At 34.8% G+C, this 27717-nt stretch overlaps 1 protein-coding gene across 6 annotated transcripts in view; it reads right to left on the reverse strand.

The window, feature by feature from the left end:
- Nucleotides 1-27717, reverse strand: part of NFIB (nuclear factor I B) — a 204375-nt gene that overhangs the window by 10762 nt on the left and 165896 nt on the right. The window contains exons 9-11 of one of the 6 annotated variants that reach the window (XR_014025195.1): nt 24525-24690; nt 20350-20432; nt 11045-11147 (exon numbers count right to left, since the gene is read on the reverse strand). The exons of 1 other annotated variant lie outside the window; for it this stretch is intronic. Coding sequence is in view for 4 of the 5 variants with exons in the window: in XM_081318237.1 (XP_081174363.1) it covers nt 11045-11133; nt 20350-20432; nt 24525-24690 (338 nt within the window). In the remaining variant the exon portion in view is untranslated. The remainder of the gene's footprint in view (nt 1-11044; nt 11148-20349; nt 20433-24524; nt 24691-27717) is intronic. 4 more of the 6 variants (XM_081318238.1, XM_081318237.1, XM_081318239.1 and 1 more) reach the window with 4 other exon arrangements.

Raw genomic sequence — 27717 nt, forward strand, 5'->3', positions numbered from 1 at the left:
AAAAATAAAAAAAAATAAAAAAACAGAGGAAAGAAAAGAACTTGAAGAACACGAAGATAAAAGAATACCTGTTCATAAAATATCACCTAGAGATAAGGAACACCAAAGAAGCACTGGAAATAATAAAGCAGAAAATCAGTAGATACTAAGCTTGAATTTGCACACTACAGAGAGAATTTCAGTCGATTCAGAAACGTTTCTACCAATCCATCAATGTAGAAACTGCAATGAAACAGCCAACACCCGACAAAGAAACAATATAGTTCTGGGCACATCTATGTGACAATCAAATAAGAATGCAGCTTGGATAAAAAAGGCAGAAAACGGGGGAAAATAAAGTTGAAATGAAAAACTTATAATAACAGCAGAATTGGTGGAGAAAAGGAAGATCAAGAATTTGTTAGCGCCAGATAAAGATGAGCTACATGGTTTTGGCTTGAAACAAATGAGTGATCTGCACCCATTCATTGCCAAGCAATGAATATATTTAACAATATATCGCAAGGAGATGAAATTGAAGATTGGTTAACATCTGGCAAAACGTACCTGACAATGAAAGATCTAGCCAAAGGGGCAGGAAAATTTCCTGCTTAGCAACAACTTTCAAACTGCTAACTGATGTGAAGCTGATGCAGTCCAAAAGCATCTAGCTGAAAACAAGCTCTTTCTATCTGAGCAGAAAGGAAACCACCCAAATAGCAGAGGGGCAAAAGATCAATTTCTAATTGTCAAGATGATTTTAGTAAAGTGTTACAAGAAGGAAGACTAACTTGAGCATAGCTTGGATTAATTAAGTTCAACTCCCTGCCATATGACTGAATAGTCAAATGCCTATAAATAAATAACAACATCAGAATCTTTGTGCAAAGATCAATGGCACAATAGAAGACACAGTTGCTGGTCAATTGGTGATAGACTGTACAGGTTACTATCGGGAGAGAAATCTTCATGGAGAGTCTCACCACAACTCTTTGTCACAGTACTGATTACTCTGTCAACGATACTGAACAACTCAGGACATGGCTATTAAACATAAAATAATATGCCAGGCTATACCATCTCCTTTACATGGATGATCTGAAACTATATGGAAAAACACCACCTGAAATGGATTAGCTGTCCGTTTATAGCCAAGATAGTACAAAAGAATATGGACTAGAAAAATGTACCATCTTTACCACTAACAGAGGAAAATGGTGAAAACTGAAGGAATCAAGCTGCCCTATGGAAATAACATCACAAATCTGGATGAAGAAGATCAATACAAATACCTAGGCATCCATCAGGCTGACAACATCAAGTGCACTGAAGTCTAGATGAAGGTTAGAAGTGAATAAATAAGCAAGTGAAGAAGATCTTAAATTCAAACTCAGTGGAAGAAATATCATCAAGTCAATTAACACCTGGATATATCAGTTATAAGGTACACAGCTGAGATTTTGACCTGTACTCAAGATGAAATAGAAGCCCTGAATATGAAGACCAGAAGAAATCATTGAATCATTCCCTTCATCCACCCAGTGATGTTGACAGACTCAATATCTGTCAATTTACTAAGAAGCATAGATGGGCATGGAATGTTGCAAGTACACCAAGATGGTTGAAGAAGAAAAAGAGGTATTGGAAGAATATATGAAGGATAGCGAAGAAGATGCATTAAAGCTAGTATACCTGGTGGACTTACTGAATTGGGGAGAGACCAAAATGTCCTATAAGAAAGATCAAATAAAGACTAAAAAAAAAGACATGGCAACTCACAAGTATTACATGGCCAGTACATTAAAAACCCCAGGCAAAGTAGATAATAAGACCTATGTATGTAATAAGACAAATGTAAAGCCAGAATTGAGAAGACAGCAACAATTGGCAAATGCTGTTTATGGAAAGAAGCTGAAGAAACAGTAGACCACTTAGTCAGCCACTGTAAGGAAATCACATGTACTGATGAAAAATAAAGGCATAACAAAGTAGTAACAATGGTGCATTGGAATATTTGCAAGAAATACCACTTACCTGTATTCAAAAACTGGTGGGACTACAAAATAGACCAAGTAATAAAAATGAAGAAGATAAAAGTGTCTGGGATTTTAGAATTCCAGCAGGCAAACATCTGCAACACAACACCCCACACTTAACAATTGGTGATACCAGTAAGAAAGACAAAAAATATGGAAAGTGGACATTGCAATATCTGGAGACAGCAGAACAGAAGAGAAAGAATTGGAAAAAATTCCCAAAATAAAAAAAACCTGCAAACAGAAGTAGAACAACTATAGCAAAAGAAAGCAAAGATACTACCAATAGTAATAGTGCATTAGGTGCAATCACAAAACATCTGGAGCACTACTTGAATGCCATCAGTACTGACAAATCACTATTAAGTCAATTGCAAAAAGTAGCAGTTTCATTTTTGAACAGCTTACATCCAGCAACAATATCTTTAATATAGGAAACAACATCTGCCTCTCAGATCCTTGAGAAAAATTCGATAGACAAAAATGCCATGTCTAGTCTAAACATCTAGCTAACTCTGCAACCAATAACAATATTTTTATTTTACAATTCAACCCTTTCCTCTATAAGACAGAACCATCTAAGCATACCTTTTGGTACCAATATTTTTCTGCGTATAGTGCACATTCCTTCTTCACTCATTTACCCTTGACCTTATCTTTTATTATTTTACCAAACACATTTCTAAACTACTCTATGCCTTAGCCAGATGAATGACTTCGGGCTAGTTACTCTCTCTCAGCCCAACCCACCTCACATGATTGGTGTTGTGGGAAAAACAGGAGGAGGAAGGTGTGTTGGATAAGTTCACCGTCTTGAGTTATTTCTAAAGATAATAAAGGTGGGATACAAATAAATAAACCAACTAGTAAATTGAGTAAGCAGAAACATGCTCTTATGTGCAACAATTTTTACTTTTTTCAATAGTCATTCTTCAAATGAATATATTCTACCAACTTAGTTTGGCTTAATTTTCTCCATCTTTTGTCCAACTTTAATCAACATTCTACCAAATAACTAGTTCATTGGGTTGTTTTAGTTTTTGCCCTTTACATATAACTTTTATTCATTCACTCCATTTTCATTATAGAACACAATTACTTTGATTCATTTTCAGATCTGTACTTTTCTTATCATACAATCTAGTATTCGTTGCAAATAATTTTCATTCACCAATAAAAGTCCAGAGGCATTCAGTTCTCAAAACACTTCTACTGCCAGAACTAATTTTTACATATTTATTCATACTTTTATTAAACAATAGACAACACTACACATATTTCTCTTATTGCCTGCATAATATTGAGCCATTTGCCAAACATTTCATCTCTTTTCATACATTCTTCTATCATATACTATTTGTTTCACATTCAACAGTGAACTTTTAAACCACATTCTTGCAAAATTCAAGCTTATTTGCTGTATTATATACTTTCACTGTACACAGTAAACTTTCACACCGATATACATGGTCAATAAAGCGATAAAGAAAAATAAACCTCTGGTCTAGCACCTTCAGTTTAGCATAAGCTTCACCATACATCCCAACATCTTCCCATTAATACTTAAGGAAATAACTCCTTGTACTTCTTGCATTCACTACTTGCTATTACTACTTTCTTCTCTGTGAAGGAAATCATTCTCCAATCCTCAGGCAAAGATGCAGTTTTTATGCGCATATTAATGAATCCCATACCGACTCCATGAGCAAGCCACATCTGTATTTTAACATTTTTAAAAATTTAACAGTAATTTATGATTTACTTTTCAACATTTTTTTCACTACTTGCATCCATTTCAATTCTCTTTTTTGAAATATTTTTACTATTCCCATAGAAGCTTCTAAAATATTCCTTCCAACATTCTTTTCCATCACAAATCATTTCATTACATTTATTTTTAAATCCATTCACCCTGCCAAACGCTTCATTTTAGTCTTCATACCCTTGAATATTTTTGCATTCTTTTTCTCTCTATACAAAACATATAGTATCTCTTACACTCACTTTTTGCAGTAACATTCTACGCTTTTTTGTTCAACCATGGATTTTTTTTTTCATATTTTACCAACACACGTTTGTGGTAATTTATGACACTAGTCTTTTTGTTCTGTTTTAAACAGCTATAACTTTTTTGTATCTACTCTTTATTCATTTGATTGAGAATTATGTCTTATATTTTCATAAGGATCTGTCTTCCCACATATGTTTTACTTTCACTAAGTGTGAACCTCCCATCATCCTTCTACACTTTACTTCATTTTCAAACATGACAATCAAATCTATTGTATGTTTATATTACTCATTTACCATCAGTAGGTATGAATAGATTTATGCTTAAACTGTGTATCTGAAACAAAAATAATTTCAACTAACCTCATACTCACGAATCATCATTCTCATTCATTTGGGGTCTTCCAAAGGGCCCAATCCCACTCATTTGTTTATGTCATCCAATAATTTTTTTCTCCTAGATCACATTCATTCAGAATGTTGTGCTGTTCACCCCCAAACTCACGCCTCATTCTACTATTATCACCATTCACTAAAGCTTAATATGGATCTATTATAAATCTATCCGTTCATACTTTTATTCACACCCAAACAACCCAGATGTGACAAATTTATACCTTCTAACTTATATTTTAGCCTTTTCGTTCAAACCTGAGTCTTTACTTCCATGCATTTATTCATCAGCTCTACTCCAGAAAATCAGAGTACCTTCTTTTGAATTCCACTATTCACCTTTATATCATACTTGTTACCATGTTCTTTTCTTACATTCCAAGTTGCCTGGTTAATCTAAGTTTTATATATACATATATTTAGTAAGACAGAAAGATTAAGCTATCAGTACTGGTTGTACCAATGTCACATGCAGCATTTCCAAAAAACAACTACAGTATAATTACAAAGGAAGCCAAGTTCAATCTCTAACTAAAGGGTTGCTTTGCAAGACAAACTACTGCTCCAGCAACTAGTTTTATAAAATGACACTTTCTGGATGCATGTTATTGTGTCAGTGATGAAAATGATCATGGCCTATTTTAGACATTCTGGACATTTAAGAGGGTGCTAAAGAAACTGTTCCAAAGATCAAGAATGGAATGTGATATTATTATAGACAGAAACGGCAGTGTGTCTTGAATATATAGTAACTAGACCGAAGTGACAAACATCCTGTTCTTGGAATCAATTGTTTATATGCATAATTAATACACTCAGTGTCAAATTTCATGATTATTTCAGAGCTTATCTGTTCCTCCTGCTGCCACATCTGTTGGTTCCTCATCCTGTATACAGGATATACCAACAGAACTTATTTTTAACTTTTGATAGAACAAATCAGAAAGTGAGTCAGCATCTCTCTCTGTCTCTCTTCCTCTTGCCCCTCCTTCAACTCCTGAAATCCTTACTCCTAAGTTCCTATTTATGCATTTCAATTGCAAACTTCCACAGAATAGTGGTTTGGTGTTTTTTGTTTTACAAAAAAGCAATCAAATATGTACACTAAGTTGAACAAGGCTTCATCTATCTTTTACTTTTTTCCTTACCCTGCCCTGAAACTGCTTTTAAAAGGGCCTCCATATGCTGCATTTCTTTGAATGAAACACTATATTGTCACCATGTCCTCTGGTGGCCTTGGTGACTGAAAAACTAGGAAGGGGGGAAATGGCTCTTATGTATGCTGACACATTGTTTTAAAATACAGGACAAGAGAGATCAGTCAAACAGTTTGTTTTTATATTATATCAATCTCTTTTCCTGACAAACTTTTAATTTGCTTCATCTCAATCCTTTCAGAAATTATTTCTTAAAAGATAAAACCATACAGGCATTTATTCTTCTTCTCCTAAACTCCTTCACAAAAGATGCTTAGCAGGTCTTGATACAACTTTGCAGGCACTGAGGTAGCCAATCATTACCATATATTTGTTTTATTTGGTAAATGTTAAGAGAAACATCTCCTGAAAATCTGCCCTTATTTATAGCTGAAGACATTACGTAGACTAAAACTGAGTACAGACATTTTGTGATCCACAAGGGGTTAATAGTCCACTTCACAGCTGAGAGCACTTTCAAAACATGCTCCTCCTTTCCTAAAAGCAGTGCCAAAATCATGTGACAGGAAACATAAGATTAAGTTTATCCTACCTAAGAGAACAAAAGGGTGCTCAGAACAAACAACTAGTTTACTCTATTGAAATCTCTTGTTTCACAAAATACAGCTAAAGAAATTGTTTTCTTTCTTTTTCTTTGTGGATTCCCCACTGCACCCCACGCTGGTCGTATTGTAGTTTTGCTGCTTTTTCCATAAATGTTAATTTAAAATGCCAAACATAATCATGTGGAAAATGGACATTATTGATTCCTATGGTCTATTGTTTTCCTATTCTCAGTCCCTGAAGTTCAAGTTCAATCTGGAATTACATCATGTCTGGTTTCTCCTGGTTACCAGACGGCTTGAGACGTGACCGCAGCTACAAAAAACAAACAGCCTTCTTCACGCTTCAGCTTCCCTATCGATTCAAACAAACTTTTTTTTCTTCCTCTCAAGTATGCTTCAAGTATAGAGCATAGTTAATTTAGAGATTAAGTTCCAAATTAGATTATCTAATGGCATCTTAATGGATTGCTGACCCATTTCCTGTGGGATGGCAGCATGCAAGTCTGGCTGGAATACAATTAATTTCTTAGGAAGTGTTCAGAAGATGTTTGCTTAAATGGAAAGGAAACATAATTCTCTGCACATCTTTCTTTATTAGAGAGCTGGGTGAAACTATAACCGAGATAGTGACAAACTGATACAAACCAGAAATCTTTCCCCGCTACCTCCTGTACTCCAATGATTTTATCAGTCAGTATTTTCTTCCCATGATTCTTATTTGTAAAAACTGAGTCTGCATTTTAGTCCACACAAACTTATGATATATAATAGGTAATTTATATCACTTGAAAACACACACACACACACACACACACACACACACACACACACACACACACACACACACAAAAAGGAGGTTACTTGGTACTGATTTTGTTCTTTTAAATTTTACATTTAAGTTAGAAGCTTTAATCTGCAAGGCTGTTCTAACATTAAAATAAAGTTCCCAGTTTTTCCCCTACCGCAAACTCATTTTACCTTTACTTACTTACTTTACTTTTATTAAATTTGTATACCGCCCTTCTCCCGAAGGACTCAGGGCGGTGAACAGGGCATATATAAATAGTAAATACAAAAATTAAAAAGGAATTAAACAAGTGCCCAGTTAAAAAATGCAATAACAATATAAAAAACCCATTAAAAAACCCTAACGTCCCCCATCAGGCCAGACCAGCTAGTTCAAATAAATGGGTCTTCAGACCGCGCCGGAAGGAGCGAAGGTCCGATGCCATCCGGAGCTCAACCGGCAGTTGGTTCCATAGAGCCGGAGCGCCCACAGAGAAGGCCCTCCCCCTGGGGGCCACCAGTCGACATTCCCTGACCGGGGGCACCCTGAGGAGGCCCTCTCTGTGGGAACGCACAGGGCGGAGGGAAGTTGACGCCGGCAGCAGGTGGTCCTCGAGGTACCTGCTTAACAGCAACAAAACAAACAGCTCCTCAGAAGGGGAGCAAGGAAAGCTGCTCCAAAAAGTTATATATTTTGACACCTCCCTGCTTTGGATAGAGGAGAAAAGAATTTCAGGGTTCTGACCCCAAAGAATCAGCTAACTATTGTTTTGTACTTTTCTGCCAAGATGGCAGACTGAAAGCAGGAAATGTTAAGTTAGGATCTGGGAACAGCAAAATTAAACTTACATTGGTGCTCAAGGTAACCCTTTATAAAACAGAAATAAATGCATCCCTTTTTTAAAACGCAAATTACTAATATCTGATAATTATTGCCTTAATCTTACATTTTTGAAAAATCTGGCCAAAAACTTTGAAAGTTCACAACCACTAATAGTTCAATACTATGGCCTTATTCAGCAGTAATTGTTTGATCTCTCAGGATCAGATAAAGCTACTGCATGAAATAAGGGCTAATACTGCATGTTGTGCATTGTATAAACAACTTCTAAATATTTAGTTCTATGTAATACCAAACATTAGAAACTGCAGCTTGAATAGAAGCCATGACAGCATACATCATGACGTTACAGAAATGAAACAAATTATGTAATGACACAAATGAAATATTGCATGTAGTTTACATCACTTGACCAATGATGTGAAGATGCGATATGATTTGCCCTGCTTTGACCTTCCCATCAAAACCCTTGAAAACCTCTCTGTACGTGTACACACACACACACACACACACACACAGACACAAACACACACACACTCTCTCAATGATTTTCTTAAACTAAGTTCCAATTCGAATTACCCCAGACTTAGAGCATATAGATATTCCTAAAATTTTACGTATCTGCATGCTGCTTGAATTTATATTAGAACTAATATCCAGGAACTGTATTGGTCTTTCTTACTTATTTATATCTTAATTAAACCATTCTAAAATGAAATAAAATCTATTTCTGAATGTATTTGAGCAATGCTTAATATGTTTAGAGTATTTTCCCTGTAAAGGCTAATTAGGAGCTGATTATAAAAAATATAAAAGTTATTTAAACAAAAGGAAAATAGGGGCTTATAAGTAAACAATTAATATTCAGTGTAAGTTTATGGTAACAATGCTAGAGACAAAAAAGGAGGATCCCAGGAAACAGTCTGGGCACTATTCCAAAAATTATTTACACAAGAGTATTATATTGTGAATAAAAACTAAATTACCATTAGTTTGCCTACAGCCTCTGGCCTAGCCTAAAATAACCTTTCATCTAAGGATACTTTAGACAAAATCACCCAGTAAAATTTGAATCAAGGTCTGCTGTTCATTCACACTAAGACAAGGGACTCAATGTGGGGTTCTGAATATCTCTTTTGAACACTAGCTTGGGTTTTCTCCTGTCCCCATTGTACAGCATCTCTGAAAATACCATTAAGAATGGAAGAATGCCCTTTCAAAATTGCGTTCTCAAAACTTAGCTTCTATCTGTACCAAAAGTGACATGACACCTTCAAATCCAATCCCCCGCTTTCTTGTAGACTAAATTAACTCAGACAGGGCAATTCTGAATTGGAAAAATGATCACACTTCTCTTGACTCCTGCCTTTTCTCCATTTAGATTGGCACTATGATGGATTTAAATCCCAACATGAACCTAGTCCTATTAATAGTTCATGTACTATTCATAATACATTTTAACACATTTGGTTTACATTCTTTCTCATGAAGGTATGTATATACAAAGTCAGTTACAATAAATTGAAGAACCAATTTACAAAACATGGAATATTTAATCAAGATTTTTTTTCTAAAACTGTGTTTTGGGGGATTAAATATTAACTATGACAGTAATGATGAAAACAAACATAATCTCTACCAAACATAACAAAAACTATATAAATTAGAAATATGTTAAATTTTTGCTGAGAACAAATGGACATTTGAGGCAGTTTAAAGAGTAGCTATGAAATATGTTTCGTTAAAGAGGTTTTCTGAACAAAACTGAGCATAGTTGAAAAGAACCTATGGAGATTATTGGTTGAAATGAACCTATGGAGATTATTTTCTGTTTACATTTGAGGTAAGCCAAACAATCCAGTCTGTACAGATTTAAAATAATTAGCAATAATAACCAATTATATACAGATACAGTAGTCCTCGATTTACAAATATTTGTTTAGTGACTGTTTGAAGTTACAACAGCATTGAAAAAAGTGAGTTATCACTGTTTTTCACATTTACAACCACTGCAGCATCCCCGCATTCATGTGATCAAAATTTGGACCCTTGGCAACTGGTATGTATTTATGAGGGTTGCAATGTCCTGGAGTTATGTGATCACTTTTTACAACTTTCTGACTAGGTAATTCAATGGGGAAGCCAGTTTCACTTAACAACCCATCTTACTAACTTAACAACTGGAGCAATTCACTTAACAACTGTGGCAAGAAATGGGGCAAAACTTACTTAACAACTGTCTTGCTTAGCAACAGACATTTTGGACTCAATTGTGCTCGTAAGTTGAGGACTACCTGTATTCAAGAAAGGCCATTAAATATGAGTGATAATTTCTAGAACTGTAGCAGAGGATAAAGGAATAAGAAGGACTTCATACTTTTACTTTTCAGCTTTTAGTATAAAATGAGAAAGAAAATTGGTTTGTATATGTCTGTCCATGTATGTGTGGTTGCGTGTGTGCACTAAAGAGAGTGAATGTCACTAAGATTCCACCTGGGGGATCTTGGAGATATTCATCCCGTTTCACTACATCACCTGAAACTCTCCAATGACTTACTCTTGTATTTGGGAAATTATCTGGAGTGATATTTCAAGGAAAAAGGAAAGAAAGAGAAAATAATACCTTTTCATGACATTATCAAATTGAATTAGAAGCAATTCTGCAAAAATGCAGAATTACTTAATTACATATATCAACTAGCATGTTAAACTTTTTATATCAGTATCTATTTCAAAGTAGCAGTTTCACTTTACTTACTATGAAAGTAATTTTATGAAAAGGAAGACTAGCTAAGTCTAGTTAAGTATAAGACAGTTTTAGCTTACCTCAGAGAACATTTCCTAAATTCATAAAACCTGCCCATGTGATTTCTCAAATAATTCCTTTGGGTATTATTTCTATGTGTTACTTAATATCAGACACCCATTCTTGTCATGTATTTTATTCCTAAAACCACTTCTTAATATAAAGTAATATAAACATAATATAAATGGACAAACTTCAAAGTACCTATCTATTTTGGCTATGTTGCTTTCTTCACACATTTTATATTTGACATTGTATCAGTATTTGGCATCCTAAGTGCTTAACCGTAATGTTCATTTGACCTAAACATGTAATCCAAAAGATGTTAATATTTTACAGTTAAAATTTGACAAATTTAATCCTGGACGCCAACTTAGACAGATAACGAAGAACCCAAGATAGTTTAGGTGTGGAAATAATTAAAATTTTACCTTTGCCAAGTAATTCCCAATGTATCCTCATTGGCACTGGGGTATAAATGCCTGCCGTTTTGATTCATGGTCCAGTCACATATCCTCAGCTGTCAATTGAAACCTAGCAGTCAGATATGGATCGAGCAGTACTACAGTTTTTAGTATTTAAATGAATGCATGCAAACTAGCATTTTATATGGCACAAACCTTACATCCCAAGTAGTAGTAGTGGGGGGAGGGGGGAAACAGTTTTAAAAAATAAATTTTAAATTATTACAGTGTAAAATAAAATTGTACACACTTACAAAATGATATATGAATATGCTTTTCTATTAATCAAGCATAAAGAACAACTGGAATTTAGCAATTAATTATATTATAAACTTAGCTGGAAACAAAATAATTATTAATGTTCAATTTTAAAAGAAAGAAAATAAAAAGCACTTAAAATTATTCAATCTCCAGGAAAAAAAAAGAAAAAAAAATCAGTAGCTTTGAAAGCATGCATTTGGTGATACACAGATGACATGCAACTTATAGGAAAGGATCCAAAATTACACAAAGATCTTATATTACTGTTCAAGAAGGAAAGAGGCATTTGTAATAGAGGTTGATTACTTTAGTGTTACTCAATACAGTGTCTCTTAACATGCACTGGTAAAATAACCTAGTTCTTAATTCAAGTCAATAGCATTTAATAGATTTTAAATACAAAAAGAAATGCATTACATGTAAACTGAAATAAATGTTTTACAGATAACCAAATCTCCAGAATACTTCTTTTTTAAAAAAACACTACCCATTTAAAACTCTACTCAGCCATTGTCTATTAGATATTAGCATTTTTTGTTAAAGATCTAGTGATTATATTTATATCCGATAAAATGAGCCTTATCTAAAGAAAACAGAGATTTTAATCTCTATAAAATAACATATATCATGCACTGAAGAGCACCCTGAATTAAATGCAATAACATGATTATGATTAATTGTATATAAATGTCATTTCTTTCCCTCTCCACAATATTTAAGTGGCTCTAAAAGATCAATGTTTTAGTTTAAGCAGTGACTTTCATAGCAACTCAATTTATTGCACTTCTTTCCTGAAAAAACACATGTGCTGAGCAGAAGACTATATTCTTGTCCTGACCCAGTGTGACTACATTTCTCTGCTTCCTGTTGTTGAGTCTTCAGAGATGGAAACACAGCTTTTTAACAACTGTTTTCTTAGATTTTATCTGAAGAATTCAGCAACAGAGAAAGATAATTATTTATTACTTTATTTTAAATGTTTCTATATCTTCTGCTGTTAAATGAAATCTCAAAGTGATTAGGAACTAAGTAAACATGGAATCATGCAGACAAAAACATTTGAAGTACAGTAACAATCGCAGAAGTTATGCAAAGAAAATGGGGTATTTTTTAGAGTACGTCTGGTTGCTGATAGATATGCTAGGTGCATTTTTATATCATTTCCCACAACTAAGTTTTTTTAAAAGAATAAATAAATCTCTATTTCATGATTTAAGGTGTGTGCAGCCACTTAAGTTGAGTGAATGGGTGGGGAAGCTCTTGGAAATTTGTCAAGTCTAACTTCTGCTGCAATGTTTTCCATTTATATTAATCACACTTTCTTGTTCTTTTGGAAAGAAAATAGTTTATCTTGGGGTAATAGATTTTAATTTTGTTTACAATCATAGTGTTTAGTTTTTATAAACACTGTTATTGTAGAATTAATCACCTTGAATGTCCTGCAAGTCAGAAGGCAAGACAGAAATTGAACAAATAAGCAAGCAAGCAAGCAAACACTGACAGAAAATCAAAGGCATGAATGGAGTGTGCAAACTATAGTTTGTTAATTGTAATCCAGCATGAGAGCTAAATTACAAAACAAGCTTACAATAGTTGCTCTCCTGCTGAAGGATAGTACAGCTAGAACCAGAATATTGAGGAGCTTGTATCAGTGAGCAGACTGAAACCATGTTTCCTGATGTTTTGAGTTCTAAAAAATGGTTTGAACAAATATTTTGGCAAAGTTGTTCTTTAAAAATCTTTAATAAAAACAGTAATATATTACTAAAGGAATTTGACTTTTTTGGCATTTGTAAAAGACAATAAGACTTGATTTCACACTTATTGTACATACAACACATGTTTAAATGTTATTGGGATACCTTTCCATATGAACTGTAACATAGTTCAAAAATTAAAATTGTACTGAACATATATAGACAAATATCAAGCAATATGCTGCTTGCAAAGTACAGCAAATAAGTCATACTACGTTATTGATGCTGTCAGCTTTAAAATGGTGATCATGTGTTGGAGGACCAACTTTTTAATCAGCATATAGGAAATAAACAGAGGTAGAACTTTAAGCCATTTCAGCACCACACAGCTAATATTGCTGGCCACGAATTTCTGTGTGTTCTTACACTCACCATCTTACTTATTTTTTTTATTTTATTTTAATTCCATTTATATCCCGCCCTTCTCCGAAGACTCAGGGCGGCTTTACAAACTTAGCAGTAGCCTTCATTCTGTGTATATGCCTGCTTATTAGGGCTTTCACACACACCCCAAGAGGCATTATTACAAAGTCAGCTTAATTGCCCCCAACAATCTGGGTCCTCATTTTACCTACCTCGGAAGGATGGAAGGCTGAGTCAACCTTGAGCCTGGTGGGATGCGAACCTGCACTAATTGCAGGCAGCTGGTGTTACTTAAGGAGGCATTAGCCCACTGCTCCACCAAGGCTCATTTATACTTCTTTATATGATAATCCAGTACCGATTTCTATGCCTTAGGATACGACCAAATTATCACATCTACCTAAACTGCAGTTTATTTTTCTAACTGAATATGGCTTCCCAGATATGGTCTACTTTATACACCTGACTCTTCTCCTTTTGTTAAGTTATCTGTGATGTTATCAGCTGAAAAGCCAAACAGCAGCTCCCAAAGGAATTCATGCACAAAACAAAAATTGTATGCTTCCATTTTTTCCTCTTTTATATTAGATGTCTACATGTCTATGGAGATTCTCAAATCTTCTAATCTAGGTCATGGTTTTCCCCAAGGCGCTTTTCCAAAAGGGAACTGGGATTTCTTGGGTTTTTCTCTCTTGAAAACGTTTTGCTTCTCTTTTTGAAAGTAAAGTGTTTTCAAGGAAAAAACAAAGAAAGTCCAGTACTTTTTTGGAAAAGCACCTTGGGGACATACATCTCATTGAGGACTACTGTACTGAGGATATAGGAAAGAAAAAATGGATGCAAGTTTTGTTGAACATTTCCTTAAATCAAAAGATGGCTAGAGATACATCTGGATATTTGGAAATGTGTGGTAGAAATAATAATAAAATGGCTTCCCTAACAGGATTGACTTTTCACAAAGAACTGGGCATGTACAACTATAAAATGTCAATTTCATATATAGAAGAACTAACCCCAGAAGATGCTGTCTCCAGCCCTGAACGGCCTTTGTGGGACACAAATGCATTGTTGCAAATTAATATTGTATTAGCTCTAGTCTAGATCAATTATGTTTTCATGACTTCAAGTTTATAGTTGTATAACACTAGAAAGCTAAATATGAAATCATACCAAGCTAAGTATGGAATCTACAAATCAGAAATCTCCCAAACATGCAAGTAATACACTTTGTTAAGATCCATGAAAATATCTGTGAATGTTCCACATAAATTCTTATGCTAAACTATAGAAGCAATTATTCCTCAGTGTTGTTAAAGAAAACACTTACGTTATCTACTGTTTAGATAATAGTAATCAAAATAGTACAGGAATTACACTGCCACTCACTTTGCAAAAAGAGCAGTGCTGACTAAGAATGATCCAGTCTTGAATCCCAAATATTGTGTACTCAAAAGTAGTCAATAGATTTTGATTTCTGCTTTACACATTAATCCTGTGCATTTTCAATCAGAAGGGATAAAGCATTTATTTCCACATTCTAAGAAAATATTTCTCAATTTGTTGTATATGTTACTTCTACAAGATTCAGGGAACTGAAAATAGCCCTTAACAATCAAGCATGTATTTACTTATGTTCAGAACAGATATATAGTATGGTTGAACTAAGGTAGTAATTGATTATAACATTGTTTTTAGGGCAACAGGTGCTGATTATTGGAGAAAGTCCCACCATCATACCAGCAACTTTTTTTAAAATACCTTCAATTCTGCTTTCATTTTGCAAAATGTTCATCTAAGGTGATATGGCACTATAAAACAAGTTTTGAAGGTCCTGCATATACTTGCTTACTGTTTTAAAATACTTGCTCTAATCACAAATTAATGATTACCTCAAACATGCATATAATTTAATATTCATAATTTAAATAAAATTGGTTTCCTTCCACATCTCTCTGGATAATTCTTTAAGTGAGTATTTGTAAAAATTAATTAGTTATAACAGAGAATAGTGGGTTGGTTATTTTTGTTGATTGGAGGGAATCTATAAACATTTGCATATTCTCATTGTTTGACTGAAATTTCCTTTCAATGTGTTTCCTTTACAACAAGAGTAGGTAAAAGATGACCTCTTATTCATTTACATGCTTCTTTTGACAGTCATGTGATCAGATTTTACGCCAAGCTGCCAGTTATGATAAGGCACACAATACGAGCAGCCAGATAGCTCATTTCCTGAATTTAAGTTTGTTTAAATTTGTGGGTCTTTTACTTGCTGCCTAAAGCAAGAAGGCTTATTACCCTGAAATTTTAAGATACACTTGAAACTACCTTTTCTGTTTCATTTATGTGCCCTGAACAAATTAACCAAGGGAATTCATTCTTATTTCTAATTAATTAATTTAAAAAACTGAAAATGTATATTGAGACTCAAGATCTTACATAATATGAATAAAGAGCTATTATTAGTAATTCTCTATTTTAGAATATATTTTAAAACCTGGGAAAGGCCAAAAATATATCTGAAAATAATGCTAGAATATGTATTTCCATGCAGCAATAAAATAATATTAACCCAAATAATATTAAGCAGTGTAAAGATATTAAAGGTGTACAAATTTTGGAATGATTAGATAAAACTAATACATAGAATGCTAATGTTTTCAATATAATTTGTAACTATTATTTTATTTTGGCTTATTTGTTTTCTTAAGTGTTTCTTTTCTTTTTCTTTTTTGTAAGATTCAAAAATCTAACCTTCACTATTATTATAAATCCTAAAGAAAGGGTTTTTTAAAAATTCATTTCCTGAATAAAAAGGGCACGCGGAAACTTGTCAAATCACCAGGTAATGAAATCTCTACAAGCAAACACTCAGAGAGCACCAAGGACTCCACAGTTCAACTCAGATTCATATAGTCTCTTCTAATAACCTGTTGAACTTAATCAGCTTTTACTATAGATTTTATCCTACATTTCAACATTTATTTCAGAGATGTGCTCAAGAAAAGTTAAGGAATACTTCATTGTATTTCAGTATAGAATTTTTTGCAGATTCTGCAGATTCACACGCTTGATCAACTATAATCTGATAACAAAAATAGCAACCAAATATAGCACCTTTATTGTTCAAGTACAATTCATGAATAATTACTTCTTCTTCTTCATCATCATCATCAGTTGTTTTTGAGGAAACTCTTAATGCAATTATTGAATCCAAGACCACTACATTCTAGCCACAATTTCATACTGGGTATAGGGAATGTGTATAATACAGTCAATATTTAAATATCTAGAAAGTGCTATATCAATGTAGAAATATTTGTTAAACTGAAAGTTAAATTTAACAATTGTTTAAGAGCCACAACCATAGAAAAATGTTCAGATTTCTGATTTTAATAGTATCTTTGACTTATATAATTATCAGTATATTAAGTTAAATTCTTTTAATAATAATTTAGTCAGTAAATTAAAATGTATTGCTGATGCTGGTTCTCAGTATATATACTTTTAAAGCTGTATTTATAACCTTTTGAGAAATGCAAACATTCCAGCAATAAATTGTCTTACTGGAATTTCTACTAAATTCTTATTTATATTATTTATAAATAGACTATTTATAAAGAAAATTGCCAACAATATAAGCTGCTTAAATTTATGGTCATTATTATAAATTATATACGGTCTATATTATGGCTTCTCTTAACAACAACAACAAATAACACTCTAGATTAAACCTTTCATAACTGAAAAAAATAAATCTCTTCAAACCTCAATTTTGTGAAGCAGGGTATGTACCTGTAAGAATATTTATTCCTAAAGGTTCTGAGTATATTAAAAGGAATCAGTAGATGTTTAAAACACTTCTCTGGAACTAAAATCATTGGTTTTCTAATTTAGAATTTCTCTCAGGTAATATAAAATGATTGATTGCTTTTATTTCATGTAACTTTTGATTTTTCCTTTCATTCATCATGGTCTATTTTAACCTAAATATATTTAGGATCTGTGACAAGAAGAGTGGTCTCTTTTAAATTGTTGTAAAGTAATGAAAAGACATAATAAATCAGTCTTATTTATATCTTACCAAAGCATAACCTTTACTCTACCCAAGTAATTTAGACAATTTCTGCCTGGGAGTTTTTCCAAATAAATAAATACAATTATATTGCATTGTCATTTCCTAAAGTTTTAAAGAAATCAGATGCATGTAAAAAGGGGGAAAGCTAAGGGTATTTTTTTTACAATACATAAAGGTAAAAGAAGGGACGCGGTGGCTCAGTGGGTTAGGATGCTGAACTTGTCGATCGGAAGGTCGGCAGTTTGGCGGGTCGAATCCCGAGTGCCGCGTAACAGAGTGAGCGCCTGTTACTCGTCCCAGCTTCTGCCCACCTAGCAGTTCGAAAGCACGTAAAAATGCAAGTAGACAAATAGGGACCACTACGGTGGGAAGGTAACAGCGTTCCGTGCGCCTTTGGCGTCTAGTCATGCCGGCCACATGACCACGGAGACGTCCTCGGACAAGCGCTGGCTCTTCGGCTATGAAACGGAGATGAGCTATGAAACGGAGATGATAAAGGTAAAAGGTAAAGGTTCCCCCGCACATGCGTGCTAGTCGTTTCCGACTCTAGGGGCCGGTGCTCATCTCCGTTTCAAAGCCGAAGAGCCAGCGCTTGTCCGAGGACATCTCCGTGGTCATGTGGCCAGCATGACTAGACGCCAAAGGCGCACGGAACGCTGTTACCTTCCCACCGTAGTGGTCCCTATTTTTCTACTTGCATTTTTACGTGCTTTCGAACTGCTAGGTTGGCAGAAGCTGGGACGAGTAACAGGCGCTCACTCTGTTACGCGGCACTCGGGATTCGACCCGCCAAACTGCTGACCTTCCGATCGACAAGCTCAGCGTCCTAACCCACTGAGCCACCGCGTCCCTTACAATACATACACACCACAAATTATTTCAGTTATATAGAAAGCACTATGCGAAACTCACTCTGACTACAGTGTCAGAGTAAGAATGTTCAACCAATTTAGAAACAACTGAATGAAGCTGTTTAAGTCTTTCTCTTTCTCAATTCTATATTTACTGTGAAAAAATAAGGGAGATATTTATATCATCTTCTTAATGTCATAAAGACAAAATGCAGAAGGAATAACAACAACAACAACAACAACGATGAAGGGCGAGAGAAATTTTAAAAATCCATAATCGCAAGCAGTGGTATTACTACAGCTTTGCTGATGGAAACAAGTCCAGGACACTACAGCTCCTAATTAAACATCACTTGCAATTTTAAATGTCTTGAATCTACTTATGTAATTAGAAACTATTCCTATTTAAGTTTCATTTATATTTCTTTATAAACTACCTTGATCTTTACCAAAGCATAAGTATCATATAAAAAGGTACTGATTTAAATAGCTAATACCCATTTAATATTTTAGTATCTTCCACTGATACGTTCATTAATAAAACAAACACCAACCCTTGCTATATCCAAGCATTTTCAATATAATGTGATTTAATATAGGGATGGGTGCCTTCCAGATGTTTTAGACCAGGGGTCCCCTGGAAACAGCTGGCCGGTGCACACACACACACACACACACATGGGCATGCATTCCCCCCACTTGCGCTAGAGCCCACAGTCCCGTTTGTGCATGCAGCGGGCGTGAATAGGGATGCTAGTGTGGTGCAGGTGTCTGCAGCCCATTTGCCCATGCGTTGCTAGCCCGGGTGTTTTGTGTGGTTCATTCACGCATGTGCAAATGGGCCGCTGGCACAGCCATTCACACATGCACACGGTGCCAGCATGCATGCCACATGCCTGAATGGAGCTGCTAGTGCTGCGCCAGTGTGCGTGGCCCCATGTATGTGTGTGCACACATACCAATTTTGAAGCTGCTCTCCTTCTCTCCGGTCCTCGAGCCCGGAAAGGTTGGAGACCTCTGTTTTAGACAACCACTTTCATAATCCCTTACTGCTGGACATACTGGTGAGGATGATGGGATTTAAAATCCGAAGTATCTTATCCTAGTCTATCAAGTTTAGGGATTTTGCTGATTTTGTGCTGTGGCCCATAAGGCCACAAAGAGACAGACACGACAAGAACAAAATACCACACTTGGGCATGGAGGACAAAAAATATTTCCAAATTCATCACTGCAGTATCCCACTATATCACAAGAAAGGTTAACAAGAACAAATGCCCACCAAAGTACAATGAAAGGAAGCTGTATTCATTATCATGAACAATATATTAATTTTGGATAACTAGAATTCAGGGTTTTTCCGATGTAATGTACATTGCCCAGAATCACTTCCTGGAAATGGGTGGCCAAATACGTAAGATAAATAAATAAATAAATTCCTGGGTTTCCTTGCATAACACCTTTTAATATACCACTACCCTAAAACTATATTTTCATTTTTGGGGAAAATTATTTGCATCAGATGCCCAGTATTAATGAGATGTGACATATAAAATCCTACTAGAAATATAACTTATGTTGCAACTTATATTACAAGTATTAACAAAGCACTTTAATCCTCCTAATCTAGGAATCAGGACGTTCTGCAATATAACCTGATTATATAATTTTTCTTTTGGAATTACTTGATGCTAACAGAGAACATTTTAAATGTTTAAAACTGAAATGGAAAACGATAGCTAGTGAACCAATTTTCCTTGATTCTGAGTAGCATTTTTCCCCCCTGCTTTCTAGATTCATAAAAGGTTTATCAGGTAAATACAGGAGGTTTCCTAAACAGTGTTAGAGGCTGAATCCCTTGAGATCCTGTTCTACACTAAAATTCAGTGATAGCAAATATGAAGGAACTTGCTGCAAATATTTGTATTTTTCATTGATAATACCTATGTGAAACTTGCCCACCTGTTGCTGGTGTAGGAAGGAAGGGTCTCTTGGACTTAGTCCCACATATCGATTGGCTTGGGATGTACCTGAAGCTGTATAGGCTGATTAAGGAAGAACAAAACATATTGATAAAGATAGAAACCTACCTCATATTATTCAAATATGAGAGACTCAGAATTATGAAGCATGAATCTGGTTAAGGGTATAATTCAAGCCTGCCTATTGACTTCAATGGAATCTGCACAAAAATAGAACTACATTATCAGTAACAAAGTTTCTAAATCATTTGTTTTTCCTCAGTTTCATTGAAGTGAAGTTAATTCAATCTGATTCTTATCTTCTTTCACCACTTTATATTAGAAATTCTACTGGTGGAGGCACAAGCAAGGTAAAACTAATCCTTAAGACTTTGTGTGAGTATGGGTACAAGGTACATTGCTTCTAATACTATTAATATACAAAATGTAAACATTGATTTAAGAGTTATTTTTATGTGGCATTTTTCCAGGGAGAGCTAATTATTTTAAATCACTGGTAGAAACTATAATATTATGATCACTATTCAAAATTAAGTACTTGTGAAGAAAAGACAGCGTAAAAACTGATCCTTCAGCCTAGGAGGTTCAGGATCCTAACATTTTCTTTTGTTGAATCACGTGCGTGAAAAACAGAAGATGAGACGAGAACCTTTTGTCTGTAGATTATTCTTTGAATCAAGAATAAGTCCATTTCCAGTGAAAGGCACAAACTGTGGATTGCTCAGGGTACAGATAGTCCTCAACTTACAATCGTTCCTTTAGTGACTGCTTGAAGTTTCAATGGCACTTACAAAAGTGATTTATGACCAGTCTTCGCACTTGCAACTGTTGCAACATCCCAATGGTTAGATGATCAAAATTCAGACGCCCAACAATCAGCACATATTTATGATGGTATCAGAGTCACCAGTGTTTTTATCTGATTACTATTTGCGATTTTCCCAGCTGGCTTCTAACAAGCAAAGTCAAGGGCAGGAGCTGGATTCACATATTGAAGGCGTGATTCACTTAACGACTGCAGTGACTCGCTGAATAACCATGGCAAAAAAGGTCATAAAATCCAGCATGACTCACTTAACAACTCCTTTGCTTAGCAATGGAAATTCGGGTCCCAGCTGTCATCATAAACTGAGGACTACCTGTAGTCTGTTGAATGAAATTGGTAGTTTTGCTCCACTTCTTAAATTTTGAGTCACTGTATCTATAATTTTATAAAGATTTGACTGCCATAACCAAATCATTAAACAATGAAAGTTAAGTAAATAAAAGGTGGAGTAATTTCAAAAATACAGACTCACTTTTTGCAAAATAATACCAATATAATTTCTTAAAGAATTACCATTAAAAATCCACTGAAGAGCTACAATAAATGATGTATCTACAGTGGGGTGTAGGAATGTGGGTGTTCTTAATTGTAATGAGAACAATCATTTTAATATTATTTTTTCATAAAAGTTTTAAGTAGATCAACTTTGACATGTAACACTTAGCCAAAAATATATAATTAGAGATAAATGTTGGTGTCTTTTTGTGCCACAGATCTTATCATAAGCACTGATTTATTAGAATTAAATGCGAGTATATTCCTCAGTAAAACTATCTCTTAGATAGTGGTGACACTTTTCAATAAAAGAAAATATGAACTATAATCAGTTTTAGATGTCATCTGTTCCATTTTTCGTACATTAAAAATGTACACATTAAATAATTACCACTGAAAAAGTGAAATCTTCATGCAGAAATAAAATTTATTTATATTTTGCTATTGTAATATGCTTCTTCTCTTGAAGATCTATAATGAGTCTTCAAAAAAAATACTATTACAATGTTTAATATTCTCTATGTGCACTTAACACTATTTAGCCTATTATTTGAGTAATGGTTCCTAAGTGATCTGTTGAGATGGAACATTGGTAAGATTTAATGAAAGCTCTAACAACCAAATCAAATCTGAACCATATTCCCATTCTGTTCTGACAGATGTGGTCAGGGCTTTTTTTTGTCATAGAACGCTCAGAATGGAGTTCCGGCACCTTTTTGGGATGGAACCTTGTAGGGTAGGCAAGGCGGGTTGTATGACATGTGTGAGTTCCGGCACCTTTTTCTTTTACAAAAAAAGCACTGGATGTGGTACTTTGGATCATTAAAAGCTTCTTTGCTGCTGTTCGAAAAGGATGAATTTCAGAAATGAAAAATCATAAGATAAATCATTTTGAAAGTGTTACCTGATTACCTTATACTAATGTTAGATTAATCATAGCAGAACCAATCTAACTCTCTCAAACAGCGCTTATAGCGGTTACTATCAACCAAGAGTGAGCCTCTGCCAGGGACCTAGATGCACTGTATGTCAAAGGCAAACTTACAAAAAAAATCTGAGATTTTTGCCCGAAACAACTTTTCTCCCAAGCAACCACATAGGAATTTGGCTGTTTTAAAAAGTTGGTTCAGGAAAAATTTAAATCCTCTACCTCTTTTTTAGTGGAATGGAACCTGTTTCATTTTCCTGTGCCACACAGGATTGCTAACATACTTTCTGTTCTCAATTTCACTCTCCATTTCATTATTTACAACAATGAGTACATTTCAGACTTAGTTCAATTGGTATCATTTTTCTTACTGGTTTAAGGATGTTAATCTATGGACTTTGATGTGAAGTCCTGCAACTCTTATGACATAATAGCTGAAGTTGCTGGGGATTGTTTCAGCAGCATCTGGAGGACCACGTTTCCCACCCCTTTTAAATATTTTTAATTTAAGCGCTTATGCATGCCCTATCAAATCATCTGACATAACACTGACTGCAAGTACTTATTAAATGAATTATAGTCAATAAATTAATGTTTGTTCTATAATTGCAAAAAATACATCTCAACTAAAATGCAGGTTAATTCAAGGACTCCTTGAATGGTTTTGTGAAACTAGTAAGATGTATTTCCAAGTGATGGCAAAACCAAGTGGAAGCAACGAGTAAGAAGATAAAATTCAGTGTGCAAATTTCATGCCACTTTCCTCATATCATTAGTTACCATTGTGTTTGAAACTGTCCATTGCATAGGCTATGGTAAGCTGTTACAGCATGGATGGATAACCAACATTCCAGCAGACTTAATATGATTACTGTAATGTTGCAATTTGTTGAAATGTTTAATATTGCAATTTGATTCAAGCAAGGGTAGAGTATTGTTCTAGAACTGCAATTCCATTGAAGACTATAGGATAAAAAGCAGAGTTTTGAACACAATAAATGAATGAGTGCTACATAGAGGTTTTTAAATCTCTTCAAATACAGATATTCCAAAGGGTTCTCATTATTCTAATGAATAAAAACACTTATGCTAATTGGGTCTAATGTTGTGGAACAAGATCTGCTTTCAAGAAAGCTCACTTAGGAGCAATCGGCTGGATCTCCTCCTCTCTTTTTGGATTTCAGATGTCAGCAGTTTTGCAGCTATAAATCTTGACTATGCTTCTGAATGTTTTCAGAATGTCCATCTTAAATTTAAAAACTGAATGTGCTTTAATTTTCTGTTGGCAGTTGTTGATCAAATTAGCTATCCTCTTTACTGTGGTTGCTCTATCAGAAGGATTGTGGAGTAATTTGACTTTTAATAACTGTAGAGTACAGGTAGTCTTCAACTTACAATCATTTGTTTAATGACTGTTCAAAGGTACAAACAGCACTAAAAAAGCTGACTTACAACTGGTCCTTGGTCTTATACTGTACCTGTAACAGCATCCCCATGGTCACCTGATCTAAATTTGAGTGCTTGGCAACCAGCATGTATTTACGATTGCAGGGTCCCAGGGTCATGTGATTGACACTTGCAAGCTTCCCAGCTGACTTCCAACAAAGTCAATTGGAAGGGAGCCAGATTCACTTAACGACCACGAGATTCCCTTAACAAGTGGGATTTATCGACAGTGGCAAAAATTGGGCACAACTCACTTAACAGCCATCTTGCTTTAGCAATGGAAATTTTGGTCTCAACTGTGATTGTTAAATTGAGGACTAACTGTAAAACTATCATGACGTTATATTAACTGTGAGCATCTACTTGGTCAAATAGGAGGAAAAGGTGCCTTTACTGGCCTGACTTGGAAAGTATTTTGATCATTTGATGGACATTGATTTTCCCTAGGCAAAATACTTACTGGTTGCTGTAGGTGAAGATGCCTCACCTTCAGTGGATGTAGTGATGGGCTTAGTGTCTGTCATAGTCAGGGTCACAGGTCTCATCGTACTGTGATGGGGAGAGGGTGCCAAAACTGGAGTAAAATGGCCAGGCATTTTCCCTACTACTTGACCACTGCTGTTAGGCTACAAAACAAAACCAGAAGAATGCCTTGTGAAATACACACATCATGCCTTCTTAGGGCATCCAGAATTCTACAGCTGTAGAGTATCACTCTTGACTTACAAATCTTTCTTTCTGCCTAAAACTGCAGTCTTAATGTGGGTGTGTTTAAAGCGTGTGCAACTTTTTTATGAACGTAATTTTCTCAAGCACCTATTTATCATATAAGAGACTAACTAGTAAAGCCATATTATTGATCCTAATTGTTTGGCAACATCAAACAAATAAACCAGCAAGAAGAACCCAAATGTTATCATTAGATTCTGCTGATCTTATGTAGATGATTGAAAAACACTTAATAAGTTGTGGGGGGGAAAGTAAGCACACCCCATGTATTTCTTTCTTTTTTTGACATGTTACTTTCATTCAAGCAGTATATAAAAATAAAGGTGATGTAATTGAACAAAAAAAACCCCTATTAAAAAATAAAAAGCATTTATTCAACCAAAATTTAACAAATGTACCATTTCCTTCTGCTGTTGCTTTGTGGGAAAAGCAAGTGCATCCCTCGACTTTAATATCTGGCCCTTTGGCAGAAACAATCTCAAACAGATATTTCTTCTATATACCAGTCTCTGACATAGACTGGAAAAAGTTTTTCCCCACAAACCCCCATGAATTTTTTTTCAGCTGAATGAAGGAGATTGACAGGTTTCATCTGGGTTCTGATCTGGCCATTAAAGAACTTTCTCCTTTGTTTTTTCCTCCAGCCATTGCTTGGTAGATTTACTGAAATATTTAGGGTCACTGTCATGTTAAAAGGTTCGCTTTGGGTTGAGCTACAATCTTCTGACTGATGGTCTCACATTATCCTCAAGCATCCTCTGATGCAATGAAGAATCCAGGCAACAAAGCAGCCCGAACTATAACATTTCCTCCACCACGCTTTACCTTTGGTATCAGGTTTTTCTGGTGAAATGCTATCAAACAAATCTATCTTTGCCTTGTCTTTCCAGAGCTGGACTTTGCCTAGATGTTCATGAGCAAACTTTAGTCTTGCCTTGAAGTTCTTTCTGGACAACAAAGTTGTTCTCCTGGGATGCCTTCCATGTAGATCAAATTTGTGCAGATTTTTTCTAACAGTAGACTCATGCACTTGGGACATCAATCCTAGCAACAACCAACTGTAGGTCATATGATGAAATTCTAGGGTTTTTAGAGACTTCTTTTAGTATCTTGTGTTCTACTCTCAGACTAAACTTGCTGAGAAAGCCAGGGCAAATTTCTTCAGCTAAAGCAAATTGGCAGTTATTTGAAATACTTCCCACTTGTAGATAATTGTAGATGGCCAGTGGAATGATTGATGTCCAATTGTTTGGAGATCATTTTAAATCTCTTCCCATAGGCTTCACTAACCTTCTTTCTCAAACCCTCTTTCAATCTGGTGATATTGCACGCTTTAACAACAAAAAACAAATTAATGTAAATGTTTGAGGTTTAAATAAGTCCGGTTCCTTCCAATTCTGCCCTAATGAAGACCTTATCACATGCACCTGATCTAGTACATTTGATTCTTATTTTAGGTATTTTCTGTAGAAATTAAGTGTATGCCTACTTTTTCTACATGTGAAATAGACATTTTATTTAAATTACACAATGGACTGAACCGTGGTGCCTCAGTGACTTAACGATGCTGGAGATGATCTCTGCTCCAGAGATTTGAGTCCTAGCACTGTGTTGCGGGATGAGCTCCTATCATTCACCTCAGCGTCTGTCCAGCTTACAGTTCAAAAGTATGTTCTGTGTAAGTAGATAAATTGGTACTCCATGCATGCAGTCAGATTCCTGTTGGCTTGGAACCTTGCCAGTTGAGACACTAGTTTGTGAGGTGGCTCTGGTGAAGGAAAGGGCCTTAGATGACACTGCAGGAAGAGACCCTTGTCTTACTTTCTAGTGTGAAGCCAGCTTGCCTTCCTGTGGCGCACCTTGGAAAGTACACAAAGATGTCCTAACAACATCATACACTAATAATAATACCACCACCACCACAATGGACTACAAAATGTAAAAGGTGTATGGTATTTGTTTTGTGTTGTTGTTTTTTAATCTAACAATATTGTTGAACTAAAGGTCAAACATCTCTATGTTGAAATATGCTGAAAAAGTTTTTTAAAAAAATCAATGGAGTGTACTTATTTTTTCATATGTTATTCAGTGGTAACAAGGAATAAAAGAGGATTCCTAATACAGTGATCTGGGACACCTACCAGAATCCCTCTACAAATTTGGTATTAACATTATAGTCTGAGTTTAATTATTGCAGCCTATTACAAATGCAAATGTCTATTAGTTCAGCAGGAGGAACAACACTGTAGGTTAACCATATAATTAAAGAATAGTCAATTGCACTAAATTAATTGTAGTAAAATTAATTTGATTACTAAGTAAGATTGGTATATAATAGAATCAACCATTTTATGTTTATTGCTTCAACTATTTACTTTAAAAGAATGCCTAAAAATCTAGATTGTTCATTAAAGAATGCCTTGGCAAATCCATTTGTGTACACATCAAAATACTGATAAAATGCTTCTAAAAACCTATACCATTGCCTGTGCATGACACATGAAGTAGATATAAGAAATGATGTGATTAAAACTAAATATATAAATATGTTTAATGATAAATAAAAGGTATCATTAAAAAAAACTTAAGCACATATATGTAGTCACCAACTGAGCTCCAGAGAGATTATTTATTAATAATATACACACATTGTACTGCAGATGTATGATCCAGCTATTTTGAAGTATTATATTCTACTAGTCATCTCTGAACAAATGAAAAATTACTTTCCAACTTTCTGGGAGCTTCAGTATAGATGTTGCTGAGTGCTGAGCACAAACATGATATATCATGAAATATATTAATTAAATGTTTATTTTGTTAATTTTAAGATTGTAACCATTCCAAAATATGTACAGCCATAAAATCCACAAAAATTTACAGTACTCTTCCAACATTATATATATTAGCCTTACCCAGGAAAT

This window comes from Vipera berus (genome assembly GCF_964194415.1).
Source record: "Vipera berus genome assembly, chromosome: 2".
In the NCBI taxonomy this organism is placed as follows: Eukaryota; Metazoa; Chordata; class Lepidosauria; order Squamata; family Viperidae; genus Vipera; species Vipera berus.